We start from the raw sequence: 20,438 nt of genomic DNA on the forward strand, positions 1-20,438 counted from the left end.
GTTGTTGGCTGAAAAAAAGTAGGGATCAATCCATCAAGGAGGGAAGAATGATTGCTCTGAGCTTCTGAGGCAGTGTGAGGAGAGAATCATCTCTTCCCAATGGGGCCGGTAACTGTAGGAATAGTGCAGTTCAAATAAGCCAAACGCTTCGTTACATCCTGTGTGGCGTTGCCAATAAAAAACAGTTGGTTCTTTCTGGATTGTTTGCAAAGAAATCAAAGGCCCTGGTTCCTCCAGGATTTGGTTAATGAACGGCTGGACCCGTACAGTAGTTTAATTTTAAGAGCAATAATCATCTCTGCTTCTGTCCCCTGCCTCACCCACACACACACACACACACACTTCATAACTCTCCCAAACCCCATTAGCAGCTCTTTCAGGTATTAGCAAATTAAATCTCCGGCAGTCATTAATCTTGCATTTTGGTAAGTATTTTTTGATGGACGGGTGCGCAGCTAAGACCTGAGAAGAGGCCAATTCAATTTCCCCAGAATCATTCAGCGGTGATGCGCCATTCAAGATCGCTCGATAGAAAATGGGCCAAGTCGTCGTTACAGTGTCAGTGGTCAGACATAATCAGTGTGTGCATCCCCCCCTTCCTCTTTTTTTTTTTTTTTAAAGATAGATGTGAAGAGCATTGTATCGCTCCTCTGATTCAGGAGAGGAGAGGACGTGGGGATCATTACTTTCTCCTTATTTGATAGAACCAGATGGCGCTGAGTTCTTTGCAAGGCACACAGGCTAACGTTAGAGTGATGATGGTAGATCAGACGTGCAGCGGAAATGCCAAAGCATAGATCAGCAAGCCAGAGTTTCAAAGAATTGGGCATTTGGAATCTGGAACCATGCTGGAGAATACAAACTGAAACCTTTGGGTCTACCCAGCTCTGTTCACATATTATTTGTAAATGACTCGGATTCTGAAACCCAAGTCGAAATACGCATTGGCGGGAGGGGGTGATTATCAGCTGCTTTCTTCCAGTAGTGTCTTGTCCGGCTAGGGGGGCTAACCTCCAGGTACTAGCTGGAGACCTCCTGCTATTACAACTAATCTCCAGCCGATAGAGATCAGTTCACCTGGAGAAAATCACCGCTTTGGCAATTGGACTCTATGGTATTGAAGTCCCTCCCCTCTCCAAACCCCGCCCTCCTCAGGCTCTGCCCCAAAAAGCTCCCACCGGTGGCGAAGAGGGACCTGGCGACCCTATGTCCTGCCCATCTCAACTCCCAGTGCACATTTTCTGTATGTAGGCTGCACCTGGAGTATTGTGTGCAGTTCTGGAGGCCTCACTTCAAAACGGATGTGGACAGAATTGAGGGAGTGCAGAGGACAGCAACGAGGATGATCAGGGGCCTGGAGACCAAGCCCTACGAGGAAAGGCTGAGGGAGTTGGGGATGTTTAGTCTGGAGAAGAGGAGGTTGAGGGGGGACATGATTGCTCTCTTTAAGTATTTGAAGGGCTGACACTTAGAGGAGGGCAGGGAGTTGTTCCTGTTGGCAGCAGAGGATAGGACTCGCAAGAATGGGTGTAAATTATAGGCAGAAAGGTACTGGCTGGATATTAGGGGAAAAATTTACAGTATGAGTAGTTCAGCAGTGGAATCAGATGCTTAGGGAAGTGGTGAGCTCCCCCTCACTGGCAGTCTTTAAGCAGCGGCTGGACAAACACTTGTTGGGGATGCTCTAGGCTAATTCTGAATTAAGCAGAGGGTTGGACTAGATGGCCTGTATGGCCCCTTTAACTCTATGATTCTATGCTTTTACATTCAGACAAATGAAGTTGGCCAAGAGGTCTTTTCTCACTTACTCCTGCCTGCAACATAGGAGGAGTAGGAATTTCACGCAAATGAGGGCCGTGACTACCAATGTATGGGGATTTATTTTGCAAAAACTGAAAAATTATACTCCACTTTACTAACGTCAGGTGCATAAATCAGCTGATATTTTTAAAATACAATGAAAATTCAACCAGAGTTTTCAACATAACATACACAAAAAATCCTAAAAGCAGAAACTGAAGGACTGACTATCTATGCCTCATTATAAAGTCCTGGAATCCTACAATGAAATTATTTAATGCCTTCCTAAAAGGGCTGATTGAATGGGTCAAGTTAATCTCCCTTGGGAGAGAATAACACAGACCAGTATGGAGAAAGCTTGCGTTGAAAAGGTCCGAGGTGTACCAAGCCCAAACGTTTCCGGGGAATTTTTGTGCTTCAAAGCAGAGAAAATTGAAGGGAGGTGCAAGACTGGAGAAAATGGCACCACCTTTTGTGTGTGAACTGACAGGAAGCTTCCACAGCTGGGGGAATTCATGCTGTGAGCCGAGCAGACAACAGAGACGCTTGCAATTGGAGGATCTCTCCAGAGAGCCCAATTATTCGTGTGATAGTTGCGGCACGTGTACAAGATGAGAGAAAGATGCTACAAAGTTGTCTCAGGAGAGCAGATTCAATTTTGACACCACCACAGACTTCTTGGAATCAGAGAAAAGGGAGAGTCAGAAGAAACCAAACTCCCCTGGATACATCCATTTCCACTAATCAGGACATTGCTGCCAATAAATGTGCAAGTTAAGTTAAGTTCAAGACTATGAGCCATAATCACGCCTCGTACTGAAAGGCAGCCCAAGAACAAATAGATCTGATCTATGCTAGTAAGTGTGTGTGTGTGTTATGTGCCGTCAAGTCACTTCCGACTCATGGCGACCCTATGAATCAATGTCCTCCAAAATGTCCTATCTTTGATAACCTTGCTTAGATCTTGCAAACTGAGGGCTTCCTTTATTGAGTCAATCCATAACAAGCGGCGGAACTCCCTAAGGTCATTGGACTAGAACCCAGGTCACAAGGTGTAATGTCCATACACCACTGGTACTCGCCCTGGGATCCAGCAAAGTGCTTTGATTCTACATTGGTTTAAAGGGATCTTTTAGAATTTGATACCTCTGCTTTTTAAAACAAACAAAGAAGGCAATCTTCATTACTATAGCACCATTTAACATACTTTCACGAATGTTACCCAGCCACAATCTATTTGAGATCGTGAGTATGGTGTAGAGAGACACTTGAACTTTCATCATGTTATGCCAGTTTGACTGTGTCATGGGACATCCCTGTAGCTTGGTTGAAGATGCTGAGGATTTTCTGTTTGCTGGGGAGAAGGAATGATGCTGTAGATTATATGTGTATTCACAAAATTTCTGGATCATATTTCAGTGTATATTTCCAAGGCAAGTTACAACTGGGGAGAAAAATCCTAAAAATACCAAGATTGTATTTAATTTATTACTTATTTATTCACATTATTTGTGGTCCGCCTTTCTCATAGGCCTTTTATGCAGGGACGTTTTCCAGATGCTGTTTTAGCCAGAATCTGGAAAATGCAGGCAAAACACACCGGGAGAGCGAGGCGACCTCTGACGGGTGGAAAAGGCATGCATAATTAAAAGCAAGCCCCGAAGCAGTTGTCGGGGGTGACTGCCATAAAAGGCCATAGAAACGCAAGGCGGATTAAATGTAAATTAATTTGGATTGCATTGATTAAATGTAAATCAGTTCAATCCAAAGAATAAGACATCTGATAAGCAGAGCAATAACCCTAGGAGTACAGCAATCTGAAACAAATCATAATGTCATATCCAACCCATCATTATAAAAACAATTAAAAAAAAACCTGCAGCAAATACTTTAATAAAACTGCAAACCGGCAGTTTTACTCTGTGCTATTGATACTTCCTTAGCCAAGGCATGAACATCCCTGGCTGAGCAAGACTCTGCATCCAGGTTTTCCCAAGCCAACCCTCTAATATTAGCCAACGGACAGCTGTCAGACCAGACTTACATGCAGCCAAACTCTTCATTCCCCAGATCAGCAAGCAAACCTGATCTGGAAGCTCTTACATGATTCCAGGGTAGTATTCCCTCTGGCCTGTCAGTACAAAAAGGTATTTTTGGCTAGCAGGTCATGTTCCCTCCAGTTCTCTCCTTTGGTGGGAGGTAGTAAATTTCCCAAGTTGGTCAGGACACAAGAGGAAGACCAACAGTCACTAGATTTGGCAACCTTCACATTTCTGAGCCTTCGTTCCCTCCCATGTAAAATAATGTAATGACTTGGGATTACTTTAATTTGTACTCTGTGAATACTTAGGGGTTAAGCTAAAACTGCCTTCCTGCGCAGAACAAAGACTGCACATCAAGTGTTTCTTGTAGCCTTCAGTCTGTCAGGCTAGGGGAGAACCAATTTGCACAGAACAGTGGAACTTTTCCTGTGATGCCCACTAACCTGCACATAATCAATGGAGGATCTGAGTCCATTTGATGTAAAGATAGAGGATTTGGTATGCAGAAGAATAGGAGGGGTCTGGGAGACCTGTAAAGGAAGAATTCTGACCTTTTGAACACATTTTGGGACAGACATTTGAGAGAGAGCTGGGAGAGAAGACTTGGAGCTGTGGAGAGAATGGGTAGAGGAGAAGACAGCCACAGCTGGAGTGAGCAGAAGCACCTTAGGGTGCAGGATCTCTCACTCTGTCTCGCTCGCTCTCTGTCTCTCTCTGGGGATCTAGTGTGTGGTAGTGGGTCTGTTGCCCTGTGGGTGTGCTTATTTGCCTCCACATGGCATATAAAAACCAACTCTTCTTCTCTTATTCTTTGCACAAGTAGAAGAAGAGTTGGTTTTTATATGCCGATTTTCTCTACCTTTTAAGGAGAATCAAACCGGCTTACAATTGCCTTCCCTTCCCCTCCCCACAACAGACACCCTGTGAGGTAGATGGGGCTGAGACAGTTCAGAGAGAACCGTGACTAGCTGGCTTCATGTGGAGGAGTGGGGAATCAAACCCAGTTCTCCAGATTAGAGTCCACTTCTCTTAACCACTACACCACTCTTTGTAGCAAACACTACAAAGCCGTGCCAGCCAGATTTGGGGGTGGGCTGGGCAGAGAGCATCCAGGAGCCCCCTCCAAACTGAGAGCCAGTGTGGTGTAGTGGTTAAGAGTGGCAGACTCTGATCTGGGGAACTGGATTTGTTTCCCAACTCCTGCACATGAAGCCAGCTGGGTGACCTTGGGCTAGTCCCAGCTCTCTCCGCCCAACCCACCTCACAGGGTGTCTGTTGTGGGGAGGGGAAGGGAAGATGATTGTAAGCCGGTTTGATTCTTCCTTAAGTGGTAGAGAAAGTCGGCATAAAAAAACCAACTCTTCTTCTCTTCTGTGTATCACCAGGTTTCCCTCTTATGTCTCTCTTCCCACCCACTGACCTGTAATCCTGCGCATCCTTCCTTCCCTCTTACCACATGCACCCACAGTTGCCTGCACTATTAGGGTTGTCGGGTCCCTCTTCGCCAACTGTAGGAGGTTTTTGAGGCGGAGCCTGAGGAGGGCAAGGTTTGGGGAAGGAAGGGACTTCAATGCCATAGAGTCCCATTGCTAAAGCGGCCATTTTCTCCAGGTGAACTGATCTCTGTCAGCTGGAGATCAGTTGTAATAGCAGGAGATCTCTAGCTAGTACCTGGAGGTTGGCAACCCTATGCTCTACGCTACATCAGACATTCTCAGAAGTGTTTTTCCTCATGACATTTTCCACAGCGAGACGAGAAACCGTCTGTAGCTTCGTCATTTCGTTAGCCCACAGTGTCAGTTCTGATTTCAAAAATGTGGATTTCCCCCCCAGTTTCAGAATCAGGGCTCCCTTTTTGCTTTAAGTCAAGCCTGCTCTTAGCAGACGATGAGCCCGTACATTTATTTCTTTAAAAAAATATATAATGCTCAGATGAGGAAAACAGCAAGAACGCCAAAGTTACTCTTAGAGCATTTGCTGCCATACGGCCATCTGTCACTCAGAACGCCTTCCTCCTGGGAACCTGCTGAAATGTCTCTGTTCCCTTCTCCAAAAGAGGGGCAGAAAGAGTCCATCTTGCTTGTATGAGTGGCTTTCTCGGGGACACCCGCCTGGGCAGCAGATGCTTCTCCGTCTCCAGTGAAGTGCTGTACAAGCATTTGCCACTCCACAAACAGCACACACAAGATGCGCTACGGATAGCAAAGTGCTGGGAACAGCCCTGGGCGGTCTTTGTTCTGCTTGAAAGAGTTGGGGCTTTCGGGCAGATAGAGAAGCTACTTGAGCTATTGGGGGAGGGGACACTAATCTGGTTGCCTTCTGCATTGAAGCACCTCTGTTTTCGGTAATGGCCGGGTACAGCAGCGCATTTTCCCCCATAAAGGAATACACAGGATGAAGGTGCATACACTGAAATGTCTGTGTTGCTCAAATTTGCTGAGACACACTGGCTTTTCTGAATGATAGGGGCACCCAGAACAGGCACTCATGCAGGGACAAGGTGGATGACCTCCTCTGAAGGCTAGCAGTTCTGCATGGGTGTGAAATAGGGTTGCCAGGTCTCTCTTCACCACCAGCGGGAAGTTTTTGGGGTGGAGCCTGAGGAAGGCAGGGTTTGGGGAGAAGAGGGACTTCAGTGCCATAGAGTCCAATTGCCAAAACAGCCATTTTCTCTAGGTGAACTGATCTCTGTCAGCTGGAGATCAGTTGTAATAGCAGGAGATCTCCAGCTAGTACCTGGAGGTTGGCAACCCTAGTGTGAGAGGATATCTCCCAGTGCAGACAAAATGCAGAATTACCTGCCTTTCGAGAAAGCAGATTGGCAAGAGGCACACCCTGGCCCCAGAAGTACCCTGGATTAATGTTTTCCCTGCAGCCACACTAGCAGTCCCCATATTTCTGCTATCATGCGATGGCACACAGTTTGGGAACAGCTGCCTTTGGTCTTTGCAGCTCTTTCAGAGCTGAACAAAACCATAACCATATGGCCAATTCCAATGCCACTGCATTTTTCTCTGTGGAGGAATAAAGCATGAAAAATTAGTACAAGGAGAGGGGGGGCATTTTGTTGAAATATAAAAGTCAAGGGCAATTGAGTTCTGATGACTTTTTTTGTATGCATTGCCACTGGACCAAAGTTACATCAGAAAGCAGTAAGGTCTTCCCATGACATTTAGGGGCCTAAAGCTGGGAATCTAATAGCACAACGTCCACATCCCCACGCTACTTAACATACAACCCACTGAGAAGTCTCCTACACAAACCTCAGTGAAAGCGGCTGCCTTTGTGCAGGCTTCATTTCAATTTGTACATAGATTTCCCAGCATATTGTGCACACCTTTCTAAGTCTATTGAATTCAGTGTGCTTAGAAGGGTATAACTTTGCTCAAGATTGCGCTGTCAGGCATTGTAGAGAACTGTCTGGAAACAGTGGAGTTAGGAGATTTGGCTACTTGAAGACATCTCTGAGGGCCGGTGAAGTTAGTGTAGACTGTAGCTGTTTTGTTTTTTGTTTTTGCCCTCACTGATATAAAATAGGCAAGTCTCAATGGTCTCAGGATCAGAGGAGCATGCCTATTATATTGGGTGCTTTGGAACATAGGCAGGAGAATGCTGCTGCAGTTGTCTTGTTTGTGGGCTTCCTAGAGGCACCTGGTTGGCCGCTGTGTGAACAGACTGCTGGACTTGATGGACCTTGGTCTCATCTAGCATGGCCTTTCTCATGTTCTTAAATGATGGCATCACTGTTTTATTTATTTTATTTATATTATTCACCATCTGCCTTTCTCATAAGGACTCAAGGCAGATTACACATAGTGAGTCAGTACAATCGACAAAATAGGACATTCAATAACCAATGCATTAGGATTTTAGAAGACTGGAACCACCAGGAAAAACAGAAGCATAGCATAAGTATTCACATTAAGCAGTATAGAAATTACATAATACAATAAGCTAAACACAGCAGTATAGACCAAATTCCCTAATCATTTATCCAAGAAGAAGAAGAGGAGTTGGTTTTCATATGCCGACTTTCTCTACCACTTAAGGGAGAATCAAACCGGCTTACAGTCACCTTCCCCTCCCACAACAGACACCCTGTGAGGTAGGTGGGTCTGAGAGAGCTATAAAGGAGCTGTGACTTGCCCAATGTCACCAAGCTGGCTTCATGTGTAGGGGTGGGGAAACTAATCCAGTTTGCCAGATTAGCCTCCCCCACTCATGTGGAGGAATGGGGAATCAAACCTGGTTCTCCAGATCAGAGTCCACCGCTCCAAACCACCGCTCTTAGCCACTACACCACGCTGGCTCTCTGTAAAAGCATTTGGTACAGGGCAACCTTATCACCTGCACAGAAAAGCCCACTGGAATAGTTCAGTTTTTCATAGTTTGTGGAAAGCAAGGAGAGCTGTATCTTTCCTGACCTCAGGCAAAACGGTCCACAAGACGGGAGCGACAATGGAGAAACCACATGTACTGACAGTTGTTGGTTTTGTCCATTTGCAGGTAAGCACCTGCAGAAGCCCCTGGTGACCTGAATGAAGTTTTCATAGCAGAACATAGGGAGAGAGGCAATCCCACAAATAAGAGGAGCCAAGACCGTGAAGGGCTTTGTATGTGATAGCCAGTACCTTAAACTGAGCCTGGTAACAGATGGGGAGCCAATAGAGCATCTGCAGATTGGGAATAATATGCATGCTCCATCTAGCTCCGGTTGATAGCAGCATTCTGGACCAGTTGGAGTTTCCAAGTTGATTTTGAGGGGAAGCCAATGTATAGGGCATTACAGTAGTCTAGTCTCACTGTTACTGTTGTGTAGATCCTGATGGCCAGGTCAGACATATCAAGGAAAGGGGCCATCTTATGGGCTAGGCTGAGTTGGTAGAAAGTCTTTTTTTGCAGCTGCATTAAATTGTGTCTCCAGTAATAAAGCTGGAACCAGTATGACCCCAAGGCTTTTAACTAATTGAGCAAGGGACAGTTGAACTCCATCAAAGGAAGAAGAAGTGTTGGTTTGTATATGCCGACTTTCCTTAAGGAAGAATCAAACTGGCTTACAATCACCTTCCCTTCCCCTCCCCACTACCCTTGTGAGGTAGGTGGGGCTGACAGAGCTCTAAGAGAGCTGTGACTAGCCCAAGGTCACCCAGCTGGCTTCATGTGTAGGAGTGGGGAAACAAATCCAGTTCACCAGATTTGCGTCCACCGCTCATGTGGAGGAGTGGGGAATCAAACCCGGTTCTCCAGATCAGAATCCACCGCTCCAAACCACCGCTCTTAACCACTATACCACGCTGGATTGGGGGGGGGGGTGTCAATACAGTAGCAGAACTGACAAAAAGTCTCCTTTCATGCCCAGACTGCTTGCTTCAAATATTTGGCCCAGCCCTCGGGATTAGGTCTTGAGTAATGGGGCAGGCAAACGTAGTAAAGCTTCATTTCAAGAGCAGTTCTGTACTGGCCACAGTTATAATAGTGTTAGCAAAGTCACAGAGAGCCTCAAAAGGCCCATCAATAGATGAATGGCTTGTGATGTCTTCAGAGATACTGTCATTAATGAAATTAACAAACCTTATCAAGACTTGGGAAGGCCAACAGGGATCAGACACGTTTCAATTAAGACGGGCAAAGTTTGCCACTTTCTGAAATAGCTATTTCGTAGCTAATGAAAATCCAGATCTTCTGTTTTCTGCATGAAGTACCTAGCCAATTATAATGTAAAGCATTCATCTGTAGTTTAACTACTTTTTGGTAATGTGTTGCGGCGAGGAATACTTCGAGAGTTTGCCTCTCGATTTCTTCTTTTTACATATGTTGTGGTTCTTTTAGAAATGTTATACGTTTATGTTATACATTTGGAAACATTTTTAATGTCATTCCTCATAATTGCTGTGCTGGATGTGTAGTGGATTTCCCAAAACAAGCAATGGAGCATCGTTATCTGATACCAATTCCAATCGTAGACCTTTTATGGGATTCTAAAAGGCACTGTGAGTAACAACCTGGCCCGGTTCCCCAGGGACTATGCCAAGTGACCCAGCGATATTTTCCTCCGTGTCCAAGCAAAGATGCTCTTGAAAGCTGTTTGCTTGCAAGGTCTAATTTCCTGGCTAGGCATCAGGGAAAGCCTGACTATGCTAACAACAGGTCACGGGCGGCAGAACTGGGATCACAGAAGGCGATTCCTGCTACTGCTTTAATGAGGAGCGGCACGAGGCACCACGAACAAATTATGTATACAGTAAGCAGAGAGATTCCCCAGGGGACATATTTTAACTGGTTTCACACACATCTGTTGTTGTTTCCTAGATGACATTACAAGCCACAAGTTATTTAAGGAGTAACGTCCCTAAGAGAGGACTCTATGAGGCTGTAATTGGCTTTTCATTGTGATTCAATGCCAAGGCTTTGGCGCTGAGGACATTATTCCTAGCCTTGGACAGAAGAGAGGAAGAAGCAATAAACCATAAGGAGGGGGATGGGGCAGAAAGGGGAAACACTGTTCGTGCAGCATGAGATTTGGAAAATTCCATCCTGATGTGTTCATAAGCCTATTACGAGCAGGAGTCTGGAGGATAAGCACACAGGGGGTTCCCTGGTAGAATACATTATGAAGAGACGGAGGAAAGCCTCTAAATTAAGTATTGATTTGGCTGTTGGCCCCAGGTTATCAATTAAGAAGCCTTCGCCCTGGAGGCAGGAATGCTAATTCAAACACACTCCAGGTATTAGGAACCTTAATTCTTCTTACCTTGTGACAACTGAAGGGGCTTTTTTTTAAAAAAAGGTCACTCTCGCCATTCTGTTACCAGCATGGTGTAGAGCGGTGGTTTGGAGCGGTGAACTCAAATCTGGAGAACCAGGTTTGATTCCCCACTCCTCCACATGAGCGGCGGATGCTAATCCAGTGAACCGGGTTGGTTTCCCCACTGCGATACATGAAGCCAACTAGGTGACCTTGGGCTAGTCACAGCTTTCTTAGAGCTCTCTCAGCCTCACCTGCCTCAGAGGGTGTCTGTTGTGGGGAGGGGGAGGGAAGGTGATTGTAAGCTGGTTTGATTCTTCCTTAAGTGGTAGAGAAAATTGGCATATAGAAACTAACTCTTCTTCTTCTTCTCCTCTTCCTCCTTCTCCTCCCCCCCCCATACCATCTCCCATGGCAGCCATTTCATGGGGGTGCCCATTATCATCTCTCGCAAGATTTCTTCCCCTTCCTCTTCCTCTTCCTTGACAAACCATCTACACTGTTTGCACCCTCTCTGGACCAAAGCAAAAATGCATGACCAGCTTTAATGGAAAGAACTGATACACAGTCGTTTATTGTTGCAATATCACTGCGAAGTGACTTTTCCCTGTCGTTTTCCCCTTGACAAAGTGTTCTTGAGACTGTACCACCTTGCACAAATTTATATTGTGAATTACTAGTATACTTGAAGCATGCAGCTAAATTTACCGAGTCACTTTTGCGATAACAGTTTGCCACCCACACAAAAATAGGAATAATAGGGGCAAGAACCAAGTTGATATTGGTTGTCAACATTTCCAGGCTGCCTTTATCCTTCTTGTGATATGGTCCAGATCTGCACGTTGTTGGATATTGCAAAATTGGAATAATTCAGCTCCTGGATTTTCCTTTCCAAGTAAGTCTCCATACTAAGTGAGCTGTGACTCACCTGCTTTAGGCCAAGTCAGTGCCCAGCTGTGTGTGGAATCCTACCATTTGTCATAAAGGTTCATTTCTGGGAGGTGCTAGAAACCTTGGCTGGTGGGATATGTGCTGGAATTTGTACTATATGCAATTTCTTCACGGGCAGTTTGTAACGTTTTCAGTCCCCAATCACGAAATGTCTCCAGAGCCTTGTAGAAAGTAGATGATGCAAATAGTAAAATTCTTACTGTTCCCAAATGGCTCCCTATCTCCATTCTTCAAAATCATCTCGCCTTCTGACAGTGAAGCAGGGTGTCCATATTAGCTCACCTCTTTGGGTGGTTTGTTCCCTTGCCAAGGGAAATAAGCACTGCTGGTGATAACATTCTCCACTGTGTTGATTACAGGCTTGCCTTTGGGTGTCAAATTGCCTGCCCTTGAGCCAATTTCTTCAGTACATTTGTGAAGCAAAGGGAAAACAGCAGGAGTATCAGAGACATTAATCATGTGTGTGTGTATGTGTGAAGTGCCTTCAAGTCACCGACTCATGGCGACCCAGTAGGGTTTTCAAGGCAAGAGACTAAAGCACTTTTACACATGCTGAACGATATAACAGCATACTGTAGTGGTTAAGAGTGTTGGTTTGGAGCAGTGGACTCTGATCTGAAGAACTGGGTTTGATTCTCCATTCGTCCACATGAGCAGTGGACACTATTCTGGTGAACCGGGTTGGTTTCCCCACTCCTACGCATGAAGCCAGCTGGGTGACCTTGTGCTAGTCACAGGTCTCTTAGAGCTCTCTCAGCCTCATCTACCTCACAGGGTGTCTGTTGTGGGGAGGGGAAGGGGAGGCGATTGTAAGCCGGTTTGATTCTTCCTTAAGTGGTAGAGAAAGTCGGCATATAAAAACCAACTCTTCTTCTTCCTCCTCTTCTTCTTCAATAAATTTTCAATGCACTTTGAAGTTGGATTTTACTGTGTGAAATCCACTTGCAAATGATCATTAAAGTACCGTACATTGAAAGTGGATAGAAAGTGCATTGTTCGGCATGTGTGAAAGTGCCCTAACAGAGGTCATTTGCCATTGCCTTCTTCTGCTTAGTTACCATGGTCTCCATGCCTTGGTGGTCTGCTATCCAAGAACTAACCAGGGCTGATCCTGCTTAGCTACTGAGATCAGAAGAGCTCAGGCTAGCCTGGACCATCCAGGTCAGGGTCATTAATTGTGTGCCCCACTTCAAACCCATGAAAGGGGGGCTACCCCTGAATAGGACATACTGGGGAAAGAAAAGAAGAGAAATGTTCTCAAAGAGGGAGCAATTTAAAAAAAAATAGGACAGCTTTCTGGAACAAACCGAGGTCACTGCACATCTCTGCTACTACCTGGTGTAGTTTTGAAGAATTAACCTCTGGGAGGCAGGGAAAGAGGCGTTTTTCCTACAGTGGCATCATTCCCATTCATGGTGGCTCCATGAAAGGTTGAAGGAGTATTTTTTAATCACTGTGTAATAAGGTTGATTGTTTTCAACAACACCTAACCTGCCTCGAGTCTTTTCTTGGGAGAAAGGGAGCTAAAAATGCAACAGATAAAGTCCAAACGGCATGGGGGGGGGATGGAAGAGTAGAGGCAGTGCAGTTGGCATGACATCAGTAGAGCCCTGCTGGATCAGACCAGTTTTCCATGTAGTTCAGCATCCCATTTCACATGTGCGAAGGATGCCTGAAAGACGTCTACTGTTCTGGCACTTCTTTTTCTTCAGGATGCTCCTTTATTTATGCCTCTCTTGGTACAAACATGCTAAAGTAGGGTTGCCAGGTCTCCACTGGCCACCAGCGGGGGAGGAGGGGGTTGGATTTCCAGATCCAGGTTGGGAAACTCCTGGAGATTTGGGGATGGAGCCTGAGGAGGACAGGGACCTCACTGGTGTACAACGCCACAGAATCCACCCTCCAAAGCATCCGTTTTCTCCAGGGGGACTGACCTCTGCAGTCTGGAGATGAACTCAAATAATCAATATTTATTTCGATACAGAAGCAGCTCAGGCAATGAAATTAAAATTAGATTAAGGGCCCATTCCTGAAAATTGGGCCCAAAGCCCTTAGGAGGCTGATTACGGCCTCCGCCGGCACAGGGGCCCACACCGCCGGCACCCAGAAGGCGCACGCCAACGTTAGTGGCCCCAGTGCCGGCATGAAGGGCTGGGTGCCGCTCCCTGACCCCTGCCGCCGCCCGCCGGCCTCTGGCTGCTGGCACAGGCCACGGCAGCGAGCCGGGAGGCGTTCCGGCGCTCCAGGAGATGTTCCTGGGATGTGACAGCGGCAGCCGCGGGGTGGGGCCTACATTAGTCGGCCTCCCGAGCACTTTCAGCTCGGGAATGCACCTTTTAATTTTTGTAATGAGGGTTGCACTGATTTTTGGCGCTGGGCAGAGGTTTCGGCTGTGCCGAAACCTCTTTAGGAGGCAACAACGCAAGTTTGCCTCCTAAGCCCAGCGTGGGCATTCCTTTCAGGAATGCGCTGTAAGAGTATCAATTATAGATTAACAATATGAGCTGGAGATGAGCTGTAATTCCAGGGGATCCCCAGGTCCCACCTGGAGGCTGGCATCCCACAGGTAAAGCGAGGTGCAGGGGATCCTCCAACGTGAGCATCGTTGGAGCAACGGCAGGAAAAAGAACAGCAAGAAGCAGAAATGGCTCCCCGCATCCCACTTCACAAGCAAAAGGTGGCCCTTTTCTCAACCACTTTGATATCTCTCTGTTTTTTGGAAGCTCTAAGCGTCCTCTTATTTGGATGATCGACTGAACAGCAGACACACGAGCACTTGAGTTAGTGTCTCCCATAAAATATAGCATCTTTCAAAAGCCAGCCAGAGAGGTGATTCATTGCCTGTCGCTGGAAAAGTATGCATTATTTATAGGTGTTTCCAAACAGTTCCTGTTCTAGCGCTTCTCCCACTTAGGTTGCAAAGGAACCCCCCTTCGCCTAGTCATTTGGGCTAGCTGGTCCCCCTGTTACATCCCACAGAAATTTGAAAGGAGAGATGCCAAAGATTTTACTTCTTGGGTTTGGTTTTGGTTTGGTCCCCCCTCCCTCCCATGTTTTGTAATCAAACATGAAATCAGGTACAGTCAAAGATGACTAAATTAAGCCCAATTCCTCAGATGTTTAATGGGATGTCAGTTTGCAGAAGCCAGGGAGCTGTGCGAGCCATGTTATGTGAGCAGATTGACTGCATTCAGAACTGGCACAAACCTTTTATTGCCTAAGGGCCCCCAAAAAACCCCAAATGGCCCTCCCTCCCACTGACTACCACGCGGCATAATCCATGGGGAAATTTTCCCTGCTCAAGCCTCATAGTTCCCACTCATTTCAATCAGATTTGCCCAGGAAAACTTCCCATGCCATGACAGAGATTTGTGTTCCCAAATTCCACTCTTAATGGTACCCAAGTCCATTTGGGCTGAGGTGTTTGTTTCACAGGACAGCTCCCTCTGACTCTCCAGCTGACATTTCAGAGCTGGCCGTTTTTGGAGTCATGTTTGGCTTTCCTCAGTTTCAATTTCTGTGCTGCTTTTGTCTGCTTTCAAAAAAAATCTCCCGGCAGTCAGATTTTTAGCCCCAGATGGCATTTTCACCTCACAGATCTCGCTGCCAGTGAAATTCATGCCATCTGGATCCCAGCGAACTGGCAGGAATAACCTTATTGCCCAGGGAAACCAAATCTGGAGCCAGATTAAAGGGGGGGGGGGAATGGTCATATCCACAGTAAAAGATAATATTGGCTCTATAACTGCCCAAAGAATCCCAGGGGAAATCACCAACCCCACCCCTTATCAAATGACAGCCCCCTTGGAAAGAGGGAATGATGTAACCAATTTAAGTAACATAAACATACCTTTAAATGTTCTGGAATGATCAAACTCAATCATTTGGTTTAGGAGATCCTAGAAAATACAGAGACGGGTTGTGAATAACAGTCTTACAAAGCTACATCTCTCTCTGGTTCTTCAAAGCTTTGGGTTATTTTGATTTTACTTTGCTTTTTCTCTTTAATCGGAGACACACAGAGAGAGAAGCAGGCCCGGGTCTCCTGTCAGGCCTGCTTAGTGTCTTTGTTTTTTGTCTTTTCAAAAAAAAAAAGGCCTCTTCAAAGAGTGTTGGGCTTTTTGGGGGTGGGGGTTGAAAAGCTAGTAGCTAAATCCCCCTGCCCTTATTTCTCTTAGCTGCTGCATGGAGGCAGACTGTCCCTGTCTTCAAATTCAGCTGTTGCTGACTGAACAATATTCGGAGGGCCAAACTAAACGTAATGGTATTCTTGTGGCTGCTATGAGGAAGCTGCCAACACTTTAAAGTGATTTTAACAAGCCGCAAAGACCCAACACTGATCAGACCCTCATAGTGGGCTGGGGGGCTCTTGTTCCCCTCCTCCCCTGAGCCTTATCAAGTGCCAAAACAATAATGGGGAGTGCGACTGTTTTGCATCATTTTTAAAATCACTTTAAAATGGCAGAGGCATAGGGTTGCCTAGCTGGTACTAGCTGGAGATCTCCTGCTGTTACAACTGATCTCCAGCCGATAGAGATCAGTTCACCTGGAGAAAACGGCCACTTTGGTAATTGGACTCCATAGCATTGAAGTCCCTCCCCAAACCCCGCCTTCCTCAGGCTCCGCCCCAAATGCCTCCCTCCAGTGGCAAAGAGGGACCTGGCAACCCTACAGAGGCATCCTCATGGCAGTCACAAGAATACCCTCATGCCTAGTTTGGCCCATATTATGCTCAAAATGCCACCTCTTTTTTGTGCAGCTAATTGTTTGGATAATATTACAGTTTTGTGGAGTGGTGGGAGCAGGTTAGGAATATGGGTACAACAGCATGCTTGTCTTGTGTTTCCAGTTTGACTCTTTAGGACAAGCCAGCATGGCTGGCTCTTCCATGGGGCATGGTGAGAAGGTGACCTCAGGTGACTGGTTTTGAAGGGCGGTGGCCTCTACCATCTTGGCAGCTCCCCGCTGAGGAGCTGGAGCAGCTCGGGTTCTTTCCTTCTTCCTTCCCCAGTTGCCTTTAAAGACTGTGCAGTTAGCTGTGTGTGTGTTTGTGCCCAGCAGGGTTCCCACACTCTTGCGAGATGGGATGCGAGAGATTTGGAAGTCCTACTTAGCATGCATGGCTTGCCGCTCAACACATGAACACATGAAGCTGGTTCATCAAAGTCAGTATTGTCTATGCAGACCGGCAGCGGCTCTTCAGGGTCTCAGGCAGAGGCCTTTCACATCACCTGCTGCCTGGTTCTTTCAACTGGAGATACTGGGGATTGAACCTGGAACCTTCTGCATGCCAAGCAGATGCTCTACCACTGAGCCACAGCCCCTCCAGTCTTTATAAGTTGCTTGGGGAAAAAGAAGGGAAGGAGTGATGTCACTTGTAGCTCCTGGGTGAGGCTGGAGGTTGGACAGACATGTTGGCAGCAAGGAATGTTCAGTCTGGAGAAGAGGAGGTTGAAAGGGGACACGATTGCTCTCTTGAAGTATATGAAGGGCTGTCACTTAGAGGATGGCAGGGAGCTGTTCCTGTTGGCAGCAGAGGATAGTACTCACAATAATGGGTATAAATTACGGGCAGCCAGGTACTGGCTGAATATTAGGAAAAACATTTTTACAGTAAGAGTTATTAGACAGTGAGGAGATGGTGAGCTCCCCCTCATTGGCAGTCTTCAAGCAATGGCTGGACAAGCACTTGTCAGGGGTGCCCTAGGCTGATCCTGTATTAAGCAGGGGGTTGGACTAGATGGCCTGTATAGCCCCTTCCAAATCTATGATTCTATTATTTTAAATTCAGACAAATGAAGTTGGCCAAAAGGTCTTTACTCACTTACTCTTGCCTGCAGCATAGAAGAACTGGGAATTTCATGCAAATGAGGGCTGTGACTACCAATGCAAGGGGGTTTATTTTGCAAAAACAGAAAAATTATATCCCACTTTACTATATTGGGGGGAAGATTTTACAATGAGAGTTGTTCAGCAGTGGAATCTGCTGCCTAGGGAGGTGGTGAGCTCCCCCTCACTGGCAATAGAGGCTGGACAAACACTGGTCAGGGATGCTTTAGGGTGATCCTGCATTGAGCAGGGGTTTGGACTACATGGCCTGTATGACCCCCTTCCAACTCTATGATCCTAAGAAGTGGTTACCAGAGGTGGTGCTTTATGATTGTATCCCTTGTTGAACTGGCTCTGCAAACCAGGCTAAGTAGGAAACCGGATCTGCATCAAGGATATTCAACATGAACTAGGATTGTGCATAACAAGATCCCCACCCTTCCTCTAAGGAACTCACAGTAACAATCACAATCCCCACCTTATCTTCACAACAACCCTAAGCTTAGGTTAAGAGAAGGTACTTGGCCAAAGATGACCCAGTAGTCTTACAGTGCATTCCTAAGGAGAGATACTCCAATCTAAGCCCATTGAAATGAATGGGCTTAGACTGGAGTAATTCTCCTTAGGAATGCACTGTCAATAGCAGAGTGAAGATTTGAACCCAGATCTGCCTTGTTTTAGTCCAGCCAATGCACCACCCTAGTTCTCATAGCCCCTTTGTCCACCTAGGCCTTGCTGCCCATGTATTCTAGATCAAATTCATAGCTGAAGCAGGAAACAGAGCAACCAATCAGACCAGACCAGCCTTGGCGAAGTGAACTGAATGCATGCAGTAGAACATTACCCACAATCCTCTCCAACACACTGGGGTTCCCAGCCTTGGTTGAGCCAATGTGGAAGAGTTTCCCTGAAGATAGACAAGTATCTGTTTCTAAATGCTATGTACATTTTGTGTTTGTTCTGTAAAACCTGCCATTTTGCCATGACAGGGTCGCTCGGTGAGAACTCTGGGCTGCCGACTGCCACTGCATTGACTTATATGTAATGTTTCTGCTTTTTCGGTCTCACCCCTTTGCTTAGATCTGAAAGGTGTGGTTTCGGCCAAGAATGATATCCGCGTCGAGATTGTTCACAAGGAGTCTGCCTCAGGCAGAGAAACCGAGGAACACCCAACGATCAAGCAGCTGATGGTGAGGATTTATTCGCTCTTCCCTTAATCTGTTACTCCGCGTAACCTTTGACTGTAATGAGCATGGGCGCACGCGGCTCAGCGCACTAAAGCCCGCTGAAGGCAAAGCATGCTCTTCTAAAATCTCACACGTTGCTCGGAGCTGTTAAGTTTGCGCTGCTGTTAAAAACTCCCAGAGTACAACTTTGCTAATGAAGACAAAGAGCCGGGAGAGGGATTATTATTGCAGCTCCACGGTAGCCCGTCGGCTCTGATGAAAGGAACGAATTCCTGCCTTCGTAAGGAAATTGACGTGGCTGCAAGTGGACATAAAGCAGGCTGAACAATGTATTATTATTATAATAATCTAATTAGACGCTAATAAGTAAGGCCAGCAGAAAAGGCCTCCATGATGTACAGTTGTGAGAGGGAGGCACATAGGATAGGATATGCTTGCTCACACAGAGCATTTCACAGGGAAAGGCTGCTCACTTCATTACCTTCAAACCATCCTATCGAGCAGCCTTGCAGTGGCCTAAAGTTGCAGCCAGCTTGTGGGCTGGGCTCTCTCTCTCTTGATCACTATCACAGCAGGGGCTGTGGCTCAATGGTAGAGCATCTGCTTGGCATGCAGAAGGTCCCAGGATCAATCCCCGGCATCTCCACTTAAAGGGACTAGGCAGCTAGGTGCTGTGAAAGACCCCTGCCTGAGACCCTGGAGAGCCGCTGCCGGTCTGAGTAGACAATACTGACTTTGATGGACTAAGGGTCTGATTCAGTAGAAGGCAGCTTCATGTGTTCATGTGTCACTCTCATGACATTTTGGTGCCTGAAGCAATAAATCCAAATGGGGTACATATACGGACACCCCACTGTGTAAAAATATAACTTTTTTAAAAAAGAGCATTTTAAAAAAAATAGAAGAACAACAATGCTGGATCCAGTCAGTGGTCCTTGAGGCCCTCCATCTTCTTTCCCACAGTAAGCAAACCAATGGCCCTGGAAAGCCTATAAGCAGGCTTACAGAGGCCAAAGTGTCCCCTGTCATTCTTCCCCACAACAACTAATTCTCAGAAATATGCTGCCTCTGAACCATTTACCCATTGTGTCTAAAAGCTCTTCATGAATTTATCTATTTCCCTTTTAATGCCATCTGCGCTTGCAACCATCACTACCTGCGACTGGGACTTCTTTATGTTATTTATGCATCTAAAAAAAAATAACCAGCTGTGTGAATGGACTATTGGTTGGCCTTCAGTAACCCTCTAAAATCTGCTTCCCAACTTGGCTTCTGCGCTCTGCAGAGGGCCCTCCCTGCCCTCGCTTGTTCAGTTTACTGTAGGAGATTGCTCTGTGTTATTTAGGGCCATTGCAGACATTCGTTTTCTCAATTCGTATTCTGGACGTGCCTGTAAGTCAGTAGTATGACACGCACGCAGATGCATGTTCGTCATATAATGTGGAGATAGTCAGCTCATATGTCAACCAGAGGTGTGAAAACATTTGAGAAGGTCCCAGGACATCTGATGTGTGAGTGATGCACACTGACGCTTGATCCCGTTGCCATCTGGTTGAGGAGGGATTAAAAGATGCAGGTCAAACTCAACACTGTGTGAGGCAACAGGGAGTGAAAAATATTTACCATAGAAGTGGCACATGAGCAAAATGTCTGCATGTTCATACATCCCCGCAGTCTGCTGGTCAAATGACTATAAATAAAGGAAACTGTCAACAAACTGTCAACGACATCCCTGCAGAGGTCTATTGGGGTGTTTCTTCTGGAAGAACCGGACTGTGAGGGGAAGGGCCCAGCTAAGTAAGGGAGGGGCAGGCCAGCCTGTGTAAAAGGTTCAAGGTTCAAGGCTTGGCTCTTCCAGTTAAAGAATAAGGTAGTAAGTAATAA

General features: G+C 46.3%; 1 protein-coding gene across 1 annotated transcript in view; it reads left to right on the forward strand.

Moving 5' to 3' along the window:
* The window catches only part of KIRREL3 (kirre like nephrin family adhesion molecule 3), a 370,228-nt gene that overhangs the window by 322,324 nt on the left and 27,466 nt on the right, over window positions 1-20,438 (forward strand). The window contains exon 16 of the mRNA XM_056860874.1: window positions 18,448-18,557. Coding sequence (XP_056716852.1) covers window positions 18,448-18,557 — 110 coding nt within the window. The remainder of the gene's footprint in view (window positions 1-18,447; window positions 18,558-20,438) is intronic.

This window comes from Euleptes europaea, chromosome 14, assembly GCF_029931775.1.
Source record: "Euleptes europaea isolate rEulEur1 chromosome 14, rEulEur1.hap1, whole genome shotgun sequence".
NCBI classification, from domain to species: domain Eukaryota; kingdom Metazoa; phylum Chordata; class Lepidosauria; order Squamata; family Sphaerodactylidae; genus Euleptes; species Euleptes europaea.